Here is a 12,521-nt window from a genome sequence, read left to right as displayed (position 1 = left end):
TTGTTGAATTGTAATTATTTAGCTCCTTAGTTATTTCTGTGTTACTATGTTTCCTTTTACAGTATATTGTTTGTTTAAATACTTTTTTCACTGATCAGTTGTAAATTATTTTCGTCATATTTTTATTCTTGTCAACGCAAGAATGTACTTTTGTCATGCCAATACAGCTATTTTGAATTTGAGAGAGATACAGTGCTGCACGTTTCATAACTGATTCTGTGTGAATGAGCGAGTGTGTTTATTTGAAAGTGTGTGTGCGTGTATTTTTACGTGTTTTGGCGCGCCCGGTCAGCGCATCGCTGGATCCTGTGGTATATGTGGCGATGACTTTAACGCTGTACTCCGTCCCACTCAACAGATTCAAGATCAACATCGTGTTCACATCATCACCGACAAACGTCTCCAGCGCACGACCCAGCACTGTCAGGAGGTCACGTGACATCATCAAAGCCGTTGAATTGATTTACATGAGTCAAAATGAAGGTGGAGTGTGGAGGACATGTCGTGAGGTCACACACCTGAGGTGGGCTGGTACACAATCCTGTACCCCATGGTGGGAGAAGGAGGTGTGTCCCAGGTGATCCGGAAGCGATTGTACCATTCCTCTGACACCCGGAGGTTGCTGGGTGCAGACAGAGGCACTGCATGAAAGAAGCGTGATGTCATCTTCTGTACATTCGCTTTTAAACATTAACTCACGCTTTCTGAACTGCGGACAAAACTGAAAATGTTGCAAACTTTCGACAAAGGTTTGTGTGTTGCAAACAAGAAACTATGAATACAAAAGATGGTCATTAAATCCTTCAGGGTGGAGGAGTGAGACCATTCCAAGTCTTGAACACGAGTTGAATCTCTTCTACACACATGTAGCGTGTTTGTGCTTTCAGTGTTTCTCACAGTAAGAGTTGTTTTGTTTCTTTAGCATGAAGGTTTGAGCGAGAAAAGGAAAACCAATCAATCACAGCAGAATATGTTACCCACAATCCCACAGTACAGAGTAACCATCGGCAGACACTCACGTGTGCGTGCGACGCGTGTGAGTACAGGACCCTCGCCATCACTGTACACCGCTGACACGCTGACACGATACTCTATGTCTGACAGAAGAGGCTGAAGCACGACTGACATCTGACCCGCAGGAACCATCGACTGCAACACATCACACACTGTTACACATTTCCTGTACAGTGTTTGAAATGATCAACATTTGAGGAAGGTCTGTGTGGACTGCACAACACAAAGCATGAATCAGACACATCACAGCTTTATAAAGACAAGTGTTTGTGTTGTCGGATGATATTTAACAGTGACGACCTCTGAGGAATGGTGTGGTGTTTTTCACCTCAGACACTGACATTCATTCATTTCTGAACACACAAACATGAACACTATAGAAGGGAATGTTGTTGTAGGTGCACACAGATAGCCTGCAGTGTTTCCAGAAGAAAAGCTCAATATAGTTTCACTGCATAACTCTGTGGTCTCACACAAAGATGAAAGCTGGTCACAAAGAGCTAAACACACGTTTCCAAACTTGACATTGGCACTTCAGAGGACAAAATACTTTCACAACATGAAGGAGTTTCAAAGCCAAGTGTCAGTGAGTCTCAGCAGGACAGAAACTTTACCCTTCATCAACACTGCAGACAGATGATGTTCTTTTGTCTTTAGTGTTTGTTTCACGTGAACTGTGTGACCGGCACACTGTCTGTGACAGACAGACAGACAGAGACAGACAGACAGAGAGACAGACAGACAGACAGACAGAGACAGACAGACAGAGACAGACAGACAGAGACAGACAGACAGACAGAGAGACAGACAGACAGACAGAGACAGACAGACAGAGACAGACAGAGAGACAGACAGACAGACAGACAGAGACAGACAGAGACAGACAGAGAGACAGACAGACAGACAGAGACAGACAGACAGAGACAGACAGACAGACAGACAGAGACAGACAGACAGACAGACAGAGACAGACAGAGACCGACAGACAGACAGACAGACAGACAGACAGACAGACAGAGAGACAGACAGAGACAGACAGACAGACAGACAGACAGACAGAGACAGACAGACAGACAGACAGAGAGACAGACAGACAGAGACAGACAGACAGACAGACAGAGACAGGCAGACAGACAGAGACCGACAGACAGACAGACAGACAGACAGACAGACAGACAGAGAGACAGACAGAGACAGACAGACAGACAGACAGACAGACAGAGACAGACAGACAGACAGACAGAGAGACAGACAGACAGAGACAGACAGACAGACAGACAGAGACAGGCAGACAGACAGACAGAGAGACAGACAGACAGACAGACAGACAGACAGAGACAGACAGACTCACCAGCTGTTCAGCGCGGTCACCTCTTGTGCTGATGTAAGACACTCTGTACTGACGCACGTTTGGCCCTGCAGAATCCCATGACACGCGCATGCTGAAGGTCGTCGCATCACTCAGCCTGATATTCCTGACCACCTGTCGCACAACTGCACACACACACACACGAGTGAAAGGAAAAACATCACTTTATATTATTTCACGATTCCATCAGCTCAGAGGACATCAAGCACAGTTTCATGACGAGCGAGTGTCAGGTGGTTTTTGGTTCTCAGTATGAGATCATTGTTTTTTACATTGACATTTATTCATTTGGCAGACGCTTTTATCCACAGCCACTCACAAGTAGGAGAGCATAAAACATTTAGTCAACATGCTCAACAGTAGAGAGTTTAGAGGGCCGTGTTACTAGGAGGATGAAAGCGGAAGTAAAACATGGACAGTTATTGGTTAGATAACTGCAGAACCGGTTTGTTTAAGTTGTGATGGATGCTGAAGCTCGGGTGGAGGCTGTGTGTGTGACAGGAAATAAACATATTTTACAACATGAAGGTGTTTTTACCGGCTGTTGCTGTGCTTGTGGTGGTTGTAGCAGCTGTTGTTGTTCTGGCCACTTTAAACCAAAATTGGATGAAGAAATCAGACTTATTCCCAGATAAAGAGCAGAGCAGTATGTTTGTGTGACAGCTTCAGAGGAGTATTGAGATTCACCTGTAGATTCACTGATCTCCACTGGATCACTCTCAGATTCATCTCGGTACACCCCAGACAGAGAAACTTCATATTCAGTCAAAGGCCTCAGACCCGTGATCACGTACCAGTTTGAGTTCCCATTCATGAGAAACTGCAGAAACACACGCACATGTCTGTTTTATTATCTCCGTGGGGACAGTCCATAGGCGTAATGGGTAACACTTTAGAATAATGGTCCGTTGTTAACAAGTAACTATGCAGAAAGTAATAGGCAGTACTACATGAAATATACAGGTATCTCTATGGATAGGCTATATATGTAGAATATATCCATTCATGTTTTGGTATTTGGCTTTTGGTATTTGTGTTTATTCATAAATTAGTTTCCACAAACAACCTATTTTTTCACTTTATGTACTTTTGAGATTAGTAATTAATTGTTTTTTCTTTATTAATTGGTCATAGTTCGCAAGTAGCTGTCAATGATGGCATTTTTCTTTAGTAATTATCAAATACCAAATAAGGAACTACCTTTGTCCTAAATTAGCTATTACTTACTGCTTAGTTAATCTTGCTTCTATATTAGTTAATAGTATTAAGGTAAGTGTTAATGTAGTACTGCCTATTACTTTCTGCATAGTTACTTGTTAACAACGGACCATTATTCTAAAGTGTTACCGCGTAATGTTTTTTATACTGTACAAACTGTATATTCTATCCCCTAACCCTATCCCTAAACCTAAAGATCATAGAACACTTTTTGCATTTTTAAATTTAAAAAAAATATTGTTCTGTACAATTTATTAGCTTTTGTGCCCATGAGGACCTCAATTTTGGTCCCCACAGTGACACGAGTCCCCATGTGTTGGTGTGTATTCAGGTTTAGGTCCCCACCGGGATATACAAACATGAACACACACACACGCAGACACACACACACACACACACACACACACGCACACACACACACAGAGAGAGAGAGAGACAGAGACACACACACACAGACAGAGACACACATGGTAACATGTCAAAACTCAACTTGTGATTACTCAACAGTTAAAAATCTCAAATATGGCCAGAACTTATTTATAAGATGTGTGTGCGTGTACCTCTTTTGTTTCTCCTCCAGCTGCAGGTCTCCAGATGAGTCTGTAGAAAGAGACATCAGATGCGGCGTGCTGCCACATCACTTTAAAACGATCAGAGGACACGTCACTGCTCCTCAGATTCACCGGCTGAGGAACCACATCTGCAGACAGAGACTCCATGAGCGTGTGTGGGGACATTTCTTTGGGTTCCATGAGGAAAACTGCTTATTAATCAAAGTAAGTTATGTCTGAAAAGTGAAAGTGAAGTGAAAGTGACCTATTAGGTAGATATGGTGACCCATACCCGAAATGTGACCTCTGCATTTAACCCATCCAGAGAGTAGTGAACACACGCACAGCAAGTGGTGAACACACGTACCCCCGGAGCAGTGGGCAGCTATCACTGCAGCGCCCGGGGAGCAAGTAGGGGTCAGGTGCCTTGCTCAAGGGCACCTCAGTTGTTACCCGCCGGCCCTGAGAATCGAACCGGCAACCTTCTGGTCACGAGTCCGACTCTCTAACCATTACACCACGGCTGCCCCATAACGGGTGATGGGTTGGGTTAGGGTCACAGGACACAGATCTGTGTGTGTTCTCACTGGTGGTAAAGCTGTCTGTCAGAGGGTCAGCTTGTCCCTCGTCATACACAGGGAAGATGGCGACGGTGTACTCCGTCAGAGAGGTCAGGTTGCGGAGGAGCAGTGTGGTAACCGGACCTATCTCAACCTGAGGTTAAACGAAGAGCCAAAGGTGAACAGACAGATTAAAACCCACAACATCACACTCACTGTGTGTGTTCTCACCTGATTGGTCTCAACAGCATCAGTCTTCACATAAACAATACGGTAACCTTTGACCTTACGAGACGCTGAGTCCCAGGAAAGTTTAGCTGAGCTGTGACTGACATCAGAGATGCGCAGGTTACGAGCCGGAGTCAGAGGAACTGAGCGACAATCACACCATACACGTCATCAATCACTGATCAGTGATCCAGAGCTCGAGGAGATGTGTTTATTGTGCTGTGGACACATTGATGTTTATCAGACACATGTGTGTGCGTGTGTGTGAGACTCACGTGTGGTCTGCTGTCCTGTCATGGGGTCACTGGCCTCTTCTCCATACATGGCATATACAGTCACTGTGTATTCAGTATCAGGAGTCAAACCTTCCAGTTCAACCTGAGTCACAGAGTCATCCACCTTCACCTACACACACACACACACACACACACAGTGTTTCCATGTTGATCTTTATACTGTTCAAACTGTATATTGTCTCTTCTAAGCCATCACACGAAGCTTTCTGCAATTTTACATTTTCAAATCAAATCATTTATTTTGATTCACGAGGACCAAAAATATTTATAGAGACATTTGGTCACACACTGTAGAGTTTACCATCACACACACACACACACACACACACACACACACACACACACACACGCACACGCCACGCACATGGACACTGCACACGCAACACACACACACACACTGTGATAATCTCACCATCGCACACACACACACACACACTGTGATTTACCAGATCTACACACCACTACACACACACACACACACACACGTAGAGATTACCACACACCCCACACGTAGAGTTTCTACACATCACTGAGTTCCACTAACACACACACACACACACACACTGTGAGTTTACATCCCCACACCACACCACTGTTGAGCATTACCATCATCAACACACACACACACACACACAACACCATCCACACACACACATGTAGAGCTTGTTACCATCACACACACCACTGTAGAGGTTTACATCACACACACACACACACACACACACACACACACTGTTGATATTACCATCTCACACACACACACACACGCACACACACACTGTAGAGATTACCATCACACACACACACACTGTAGAGTTTACATCACACACACACTGTTGAGATTACCATCTCACACACACACACACACACACACACACACACACTGTAGAGACTACCATCACACACACACACACTGTTGATATTACCATCTCACACACACACACACACACTGTTGATATTACCATCTCACACACACACATACACACACACACACACACACACTGTAGAGATTACCATCACACACACACACACTGTAGAGTTTACATCACACACACACTGTTGAGATTACCATCTCACACACACACACACACACACACGCACACACACTGTAGAGTTTACATCACACACACACTGTTGAGATTACCATCTCACACACACACACACACACAGTAGAGTTTACATCACACACACACACACACACACACTGTTAATCACTGTTCTAAGACACAGTATGCATTTCAGTCTTTATCTATATACATGTTTATTTCTTTGGTCTGCCAAAAACCATCAATTCATGTTTTTTGGTATTTAATTATCTGGACCTCGGCTGGTAAGGAGGGTTCATTTACTGGACCTCAAGCAATTTTAGTTGAAGACTCCTGTTCTAAACAAAGAAGATACTGTATGTTTCTGTTAGATATTTTGATCTGCCTGTGACACAACAAAACAATGTGGTGTGTTCAGAGTAGATTTGTGTGCGTTTGTGTAACACGTAAACAAAATATTTCGGATTATAACCCGCAAATTGAAGGCTGCACTGTTACTCCAACAAATACAGTTAAAGACCTCGGCGTTATATTAGACAGCAACCTGTCATTTAAAAATCACATCTCAAATGTCACAAAAACAGCCTTCTTCCACCTTAGAAATGTTGCCAAATTGGGAAATATTCTATGTGTGGCTGACGCAGAGAAGCTTATTCATGCATTTGTGACCTCAAGACTTGACTACTGTAATGCACTAGTTAGTGGTTGTCCTGCATCATCAATAAATACTGCTCCGGGGGTACGTGTGTTCACTACTCTCTGGATGGGTTAAATGCAGAGGTCACATTTCGTTGCCTTGTACCTTCGTACATGTGCAATGACAATAAATTGAATCTAAATCTAAATCTAAAAATCTAAACAAACTACAGTTAGTTCAGAACGCAGCTGCCAGAGTTCTAACCAGGTCCAGAAAATACCATCACATAACCCCAATGTTATCAACCCTTCACTGGTTACCCATTAAGTGTCGTATTGACTTTAAAGTTCTTTTAATCACTTATAAAGCCTTAAACGGTTTAGCCCCTACCTACATAACAGAGCTTCTACCACACTACAACCCATCACGCTCTCTAAGATCTCTAAACTCAACACCTAGAATAACTAAATCCACCAAAGGGGGCGGAGCTTTCTCATACGTAGCACCTAAACTCTGGAATAGCCTCCCCGATACTATTCTAGGGTCAGACACACTCTCCCAATTTAAATCTTGATTAAAGACACATCTTTTCAGCCAAGCATTCGCTATGCTAAATTAAAAAAATGAATGAACAGCAGCTACGCTAATTATTCTCTTTCTGCCTTCCTCCCCTGGAGAGGGAGAGATTACACCAGGCCCAGATGACCATCATATGCCCATCCCTAACTAGAGATTACGCCAGCTCCGGCTGAACATCCTGTGCCATCCTCCTGCGAGAGCCTGCGGACCGACTGACCATCCCAGCTCCATCTCGGGCAATTCCATCCCCACCCAAGAGCAAAGACGGACTACTTGTCACATTAATGCTAAATTTACAACACTTAGTATTTAACACTAAACTTACATCACATGACAGCAGTATGAAGTCAGTTTGAACTCAGTTACATTATGCCATCACTATTTTCCCTGCTTATAACACTCCTCTGTTGTATGATGTCCATCACAAAATAAGACCAAATTATACATAAAATGTTTCAATAAAAGAAATTTCCTAAATCACATCTAATAAGCTCTCCCTATTCTTCATAAACATTTACTGAGTATCTTTGAATGAAAGATGGCCCTCCCGGCTGAGTCTGGTTTCTCCCGAGGTTTTTTCTCCATTTATTTCTCACTGGAGTTTGTGTTCCTCGCCACAGAGCCGTGTTGGCTTGCTCACCGGGAGACCGCTGATATTAGATATTATTTTCTAGAATGATCTTGCTTGTTCTATAAACACCATGCGCTGTGCTGTGCTTGACCTTTTCTGTGTTTTTCTGTTTTTCTCCTGTAAAGCTGCTTTGGAACAATGCACATTGTGAAAAGCACTATATACTGTAAATAAAATTGAAATGAATTGAACCTCCTTCTCATCGGCGGCGTCTCCTCGTGTCAGAGGGGCGTACAGGATCATGTACCCAGAAGCCCCTTCAGCCTCTCGCCAGCGCACACGCATCGTGCTGTGAGTGAGGTCATACAGCTCCAGGTTATTCACCGTCGGCAACACCACTGACAATCATACACACAATAACACACCAGACCTCTCTAACAGTAAAGCACATCACAGATATGATCATCAGCATGAGATCAGATGACTCACAGGTGGTCTCACTGCCCCTCAGAGCTTCACTGGCCCGGTTGCTGTAGACGGCAAACACAGCGATCTCATACTCTGTCAGAGAGTTCAGATAGCTCAACACCACAGAGTTCTCGTCTCCGTTTACCACCACCTGTACAACACACCTGCTATTATCTAGACTACACACATTAAAAACATTGGAAAACAAATCTGTCAGGTCTGACATGAGGAAAGAAGAGACATGCTGCTGGTTAACATGTAGCATTAATCGTGCGGTCGTGTTTAGTCACTATTGTAAACACAATCAGAAAATATTACAACGAGAATGGCTTTTTGGGAATGCGGTTGTATTAAAATGTGATATGTGACAGTTCAAAGAGTAGAAATGACAGAGCCAACACTAGTGTGAACATGACATCATCTAGTAAAGAGGTCCACCCAGAATCCTGTGAGAGAGACACACCTCCTCCGGTTTAGATCCTTTAGTAGCGTAGTAAACCACTCTGTACTTCTCCACCTGCCCTGCAGCATGAGTCCACGACACACGGAAACTCCTGGCTGTGACCTCAGACGTCACAAGATTACTGGGTACATCAAGAGACCTCGAGGAATGCGGTACCGTCTCACCTGAAACACACACTCACAAATGATTGTCATGAAAACCACATATGCGGTATCACAAACTTACAACAGCATCAGCTTTCCTGCAACATTCACGGAGCTGAAAGCAGCACTTTTTAAAGGACAGAAGCGTGTGAAGAAATCAGCACATCTGTAGAAATGAAAAGACGCACCGCTGATCTCTTTGCTGAGCTCACTGACCCGCTCACAGACGGCTCTGGTGAGTCCCTCCACGATGGAGCTCATGACACTGAAGTCAGCCACATTATAAACGTGAGTGTCTTCTGGTGGAGAAGCGATGGCTCTCAGTTCGTTCTCATCAGCGTTCTTCACACCTGAAGAGTCACACCATCCCATGAGACACACACACTCACTCAAATCTTATTGACAGCGTGTTGTGTTTGACATTGATTTTGTCATACCGATAGCAAACAGCTCAATTCCTGCTTCTCTGAGACTCTGAGCTGGAAACTGAACATCATCCTGTGACTTGCCATCAGTGATCAGAATCCCAATCTTAGGAACATCAGTTCTGGATCCAGATTCAGGCTTAAAGCTGTTCTCCAAAATATACATCAAAGCAAGACCTGGAAACATACAAGCGCAAGTGTGTGTGTGTGTATGTGGGGGGGGGGATGTAAAGAAACATGTACATTTAGTGTAACATTATCTATAAAAATCATCAAGGTCTCAATGAGGGTGTGTGTGTTTATGTGCACCTGACAACACTATCCTACAAGAGTGTGAGTGTGTGTGCCTGTGAATGTGAGTATTTGTGTCTCTGTAATCTGTGAGGATGTGTGTGTGTGTCCACCTGTGAGTGTGTTTCCTCCTTTGTAAGGTAGATTCTTGACAGCGTCGATCACAGATTCTTTAGTCCTGTGAGTGTTTAAATGCCACTCAATCCTGGGATCTCCACTGTACTGAGCCAAGCCTACACACACACACGCACGCACACATGCACGAAAAAACAAGCACACACACACGCGCGCACACAGAAGCGCACACACACACACGCGCACACAGAAGCGCGCACACACACACACACACACAAGCACACACGCACGCACAAGCACACACACACACACACCGTACACAAACCATTAAAGACAGTCCACACACTATAGTGGCATTAGACACACACACACACATACTTCTTTGTAAAAAGACAAATGACTATCAGCACAACTGCGTTTACAAAACGCTCTTCACCAAAATGACGAGAAAATGATAGTCAACTCTGACACCAACAGAGGAGAACACACATAATGTAAACAGTGACGCACCGATGCGAGTGTGTTCTGATCCAACAGAGAAGGCCTTCACAAGACTTTCCAGAAACATCCGCACCAAACGGAAATTAATCCGCCCGATACTCCACGATCCATCCACCAGAATGACAATATCAGCAACGGCTGGAGTCTTACACATGAAGATATCCACTGTACAGACACAGAGACGGGCACAACATTAAATGCTTTCAACCAAAAACAGCTCTGCTCATGATATTCTGATGAGTGTAAATGTATGAACAGCAGTTACCATGAGATTAATAAACATTTTATTTAAATCCACTTAAAAGAAATGATTTACTGGGACATAAATACTATAGATGCCGTCAAATACATATGAAAACATTCCTGGACCAGTGGCATACAACAAATGTACACAATATACAACTCAGTTGTTAGGGATATAAATAGCAACGTCTCCGCCATGTACTTTTGTCTGCTTTTATAGGCAGCCGCAGTATAAGCAACCTCCAAAACAATCACCTCTTTACACATTATTGATCACAATAACATCTGGTGTGTTAGCAGATAAATGTGAAAAGATTTCTGGATCACTATCAATACATTGGAACATGGAGGATTTTACACAAGAATGTTTGTACTTTATGGGTTAGGGTTAATCTCAAAGGGTTAAACACACACACACACACACACACACACACACGTGTGCGCGTATGTGTGGTTAAAAAAAAACACAAAGCCACAGGAATGTCTTTTTTTTATTTACTTGTACAACACACTAACATGTGTGATGTTCTTCATCAATAACACAATAATGTGTGTCTTTGTCTTTTCATCTGATGTCACATTCACCTGCAGATATCAGAAACACAGTTCATTAATAAAACAGCAACAGCAGTGTGTATGAGTGTGTGATATGTGACGTGTAAATTGTGTGTTCGGGTGTTCATGCAGTAACATGACTGCAGCTAAGCTGTGCATTTGCCTTTCACGTTCACAATATCTTACTGTAGCTTTGTGTAGCGCAATGAGTGTTTATTTATTGCACTTCTGTAATCTGATTTGGCAGAGGGGAAAACTTATGTGTGAAGGGTAATGCAGCGTGAGCTTAAAAAAACAATATAAGTCTCAGGATACACTAGTAGATGGCGGTAGAGTTGCGAGGGATGAGAAAACGGAACTCCCGTGAAATCTCATGTGAATTGTAGAGCAAGAGTTTCGTGTGATAGCGAGTGCCGCTATTGAAACTGCTATTAAGGTTTTGCAGAATCAATTCATCTTAAATGTGTGGCCTTCCGGGAAAATCATTCTTTCACGTCTGAGAAGTGTTACATTTGCTTAGCATTACCCATAATGCCTCTATAAAGTCTCTACACATTTGGAATGTATGCTTTCAAAAAATCCACAAACACTTCAAACTGATGTCATTCAAATGTTCGTACAGATACATAACGACAGCTCTGCGCAAACACAAATCTACACAAACAATAAAACCAGAATGTGTAATGAAAGTGAAGTGGTTTAAAAGCAAAAAGGCTCACACTGGGGTCAATGATGTCACTGTTAGACTCAGGGAGGGTGAAGGTTGGGTTAAATGCACACAAATCAACTTCCTGTTACACAACCCCGCACAGCAGAAACAACACAAACATTTAATAAAGCCTTGAATTACATCAGATAAGAACCCTGAACAAACATCGATCAAAAGAAAGCACAAAGGCATTATTGTGTTGTGTTCGGAGTTACAGTACTGTAAAAAATGACCTGATGAAGAAATCAGGGTCAGTGTCGGGTCAATGTCAGAGCCAGGTCAGAGTCAGAGACGGGTCAATGTCAGTGCTGGGTCAGAGCCGGGTCAGTGTCAGTGCTGGGTCAATGTCAGAGCAGAGTCAGTGTCAGTCCTGGGTCAGAGAAGGGTCAGTGTCGGTGCTGGGTCAATGTCAGAGCAGAGTCAGTGTCAGTCCTGGGTCAGAGAAGGGTCAGTGTCAGTGCTGGGTCAGTGTCAGTCCTGGGTCAGTGTCAGTGCTGCTTCAGAGCCGGGTCAGTGTCAGTGCTGGGTCAAAGCTGGGTCAGTGTCAGAGCCGGGTCAGTGTCAGTCCTGGGTCAGAGA

At 43.6% G+C, this 12,521-nt stretch overlaps 1 protein-coding gene across 7 annotated transcripts in view; it reads right to left on the bottom strand.

Annotated features, from left to right (window-relative positions):
- Positions 1-12,521, bottom strand: part of LOC130566524 (collagen alpha-1(XIV) chain) — a 42,671-nt gene that overhangs the window by 14,735 nt on the left and 15,415 nt on the right. For 6 of the 7 annotated variants that reach the window (XM_057354000.1, XM_057353995.1, XM_057353994.1 and 3 more), the window contains 17 exons: positions 10,445-10,600; positions 9,973-10,092; positions 9,581-9,745; positions 9,332-9,493; positions 9,001-9,164; positions 8,559-8,688; positions 8,322-8,467; positions 5,216-5,345; positions 4,944-5,083; positions 4,740-4,866; positions 4,162-4,301; positions 3,071-3,203; positions 2,922-2,972; positions 2,366-2,508; positions 1,020-1,149; positions 519-641; positions 271-420 (listed from right to left, as the gene is read on the bottom strand). In XM_057354000.1, the coding sequence (XP_057209983.1) occupies positions 271-420; positions 519-641; positions 1,020-1,149; positions 2,366-2,508; positions 2,922-2,972; positions 3,071-3,203; positions 4,162-4,301; positions 4,740-4,866; positions 4,944-5,083; positions 5,216-5,345; positions 8,322-8,467; positions 8,559-8,688; positions 9,001-9,164; positions 9,332-9,493; positions 9,581-9,745; positions 9,973-10,092; positions 10,445-10,600 (2,310 nt within the window). Of the gene's footprint in view, positions 1-270; positions 421-518; positions 642-1,019; positions 1,150-2,365; positions 2,509-2,921; positions 2,973-3,070; positions 3,204-4,161; positions 4,302-4,739; positions 4,867-4,943; positions 5,084-5,215; positions 5,346-8,321; positions 8,468-8,558; positions 8,689-9,000; positions 9,165-9,331; positions 9,494-9,580; positions 9,746-9,972; positions 10,093-10,444; positions 10,601-11,194; positions 11,213-12,521 lie in introns of those variants that run through there. The other variant, XM_057353999.1, reaches the window with a different exon arrangement.

This window comes from Triplophysa rosa, linkage group LG16 (genome assembly GCF_024868665.1).
Source record: "Triplophysa rosa linkage group LG16, Trosa_1v2, whole genome shotgun sequence".
Taxonomy (NCBI): Eukaryota; Metazoa; Chordata; class Actinopteri; order Cypriniformes; family Nemacheilidae; genus Triplophysa; species Triplophysa rosa.
Note: the sequence above shows the minus strand (reverse complement) of the source record. Positions and strands in the feature narration are given on the sequence as shown.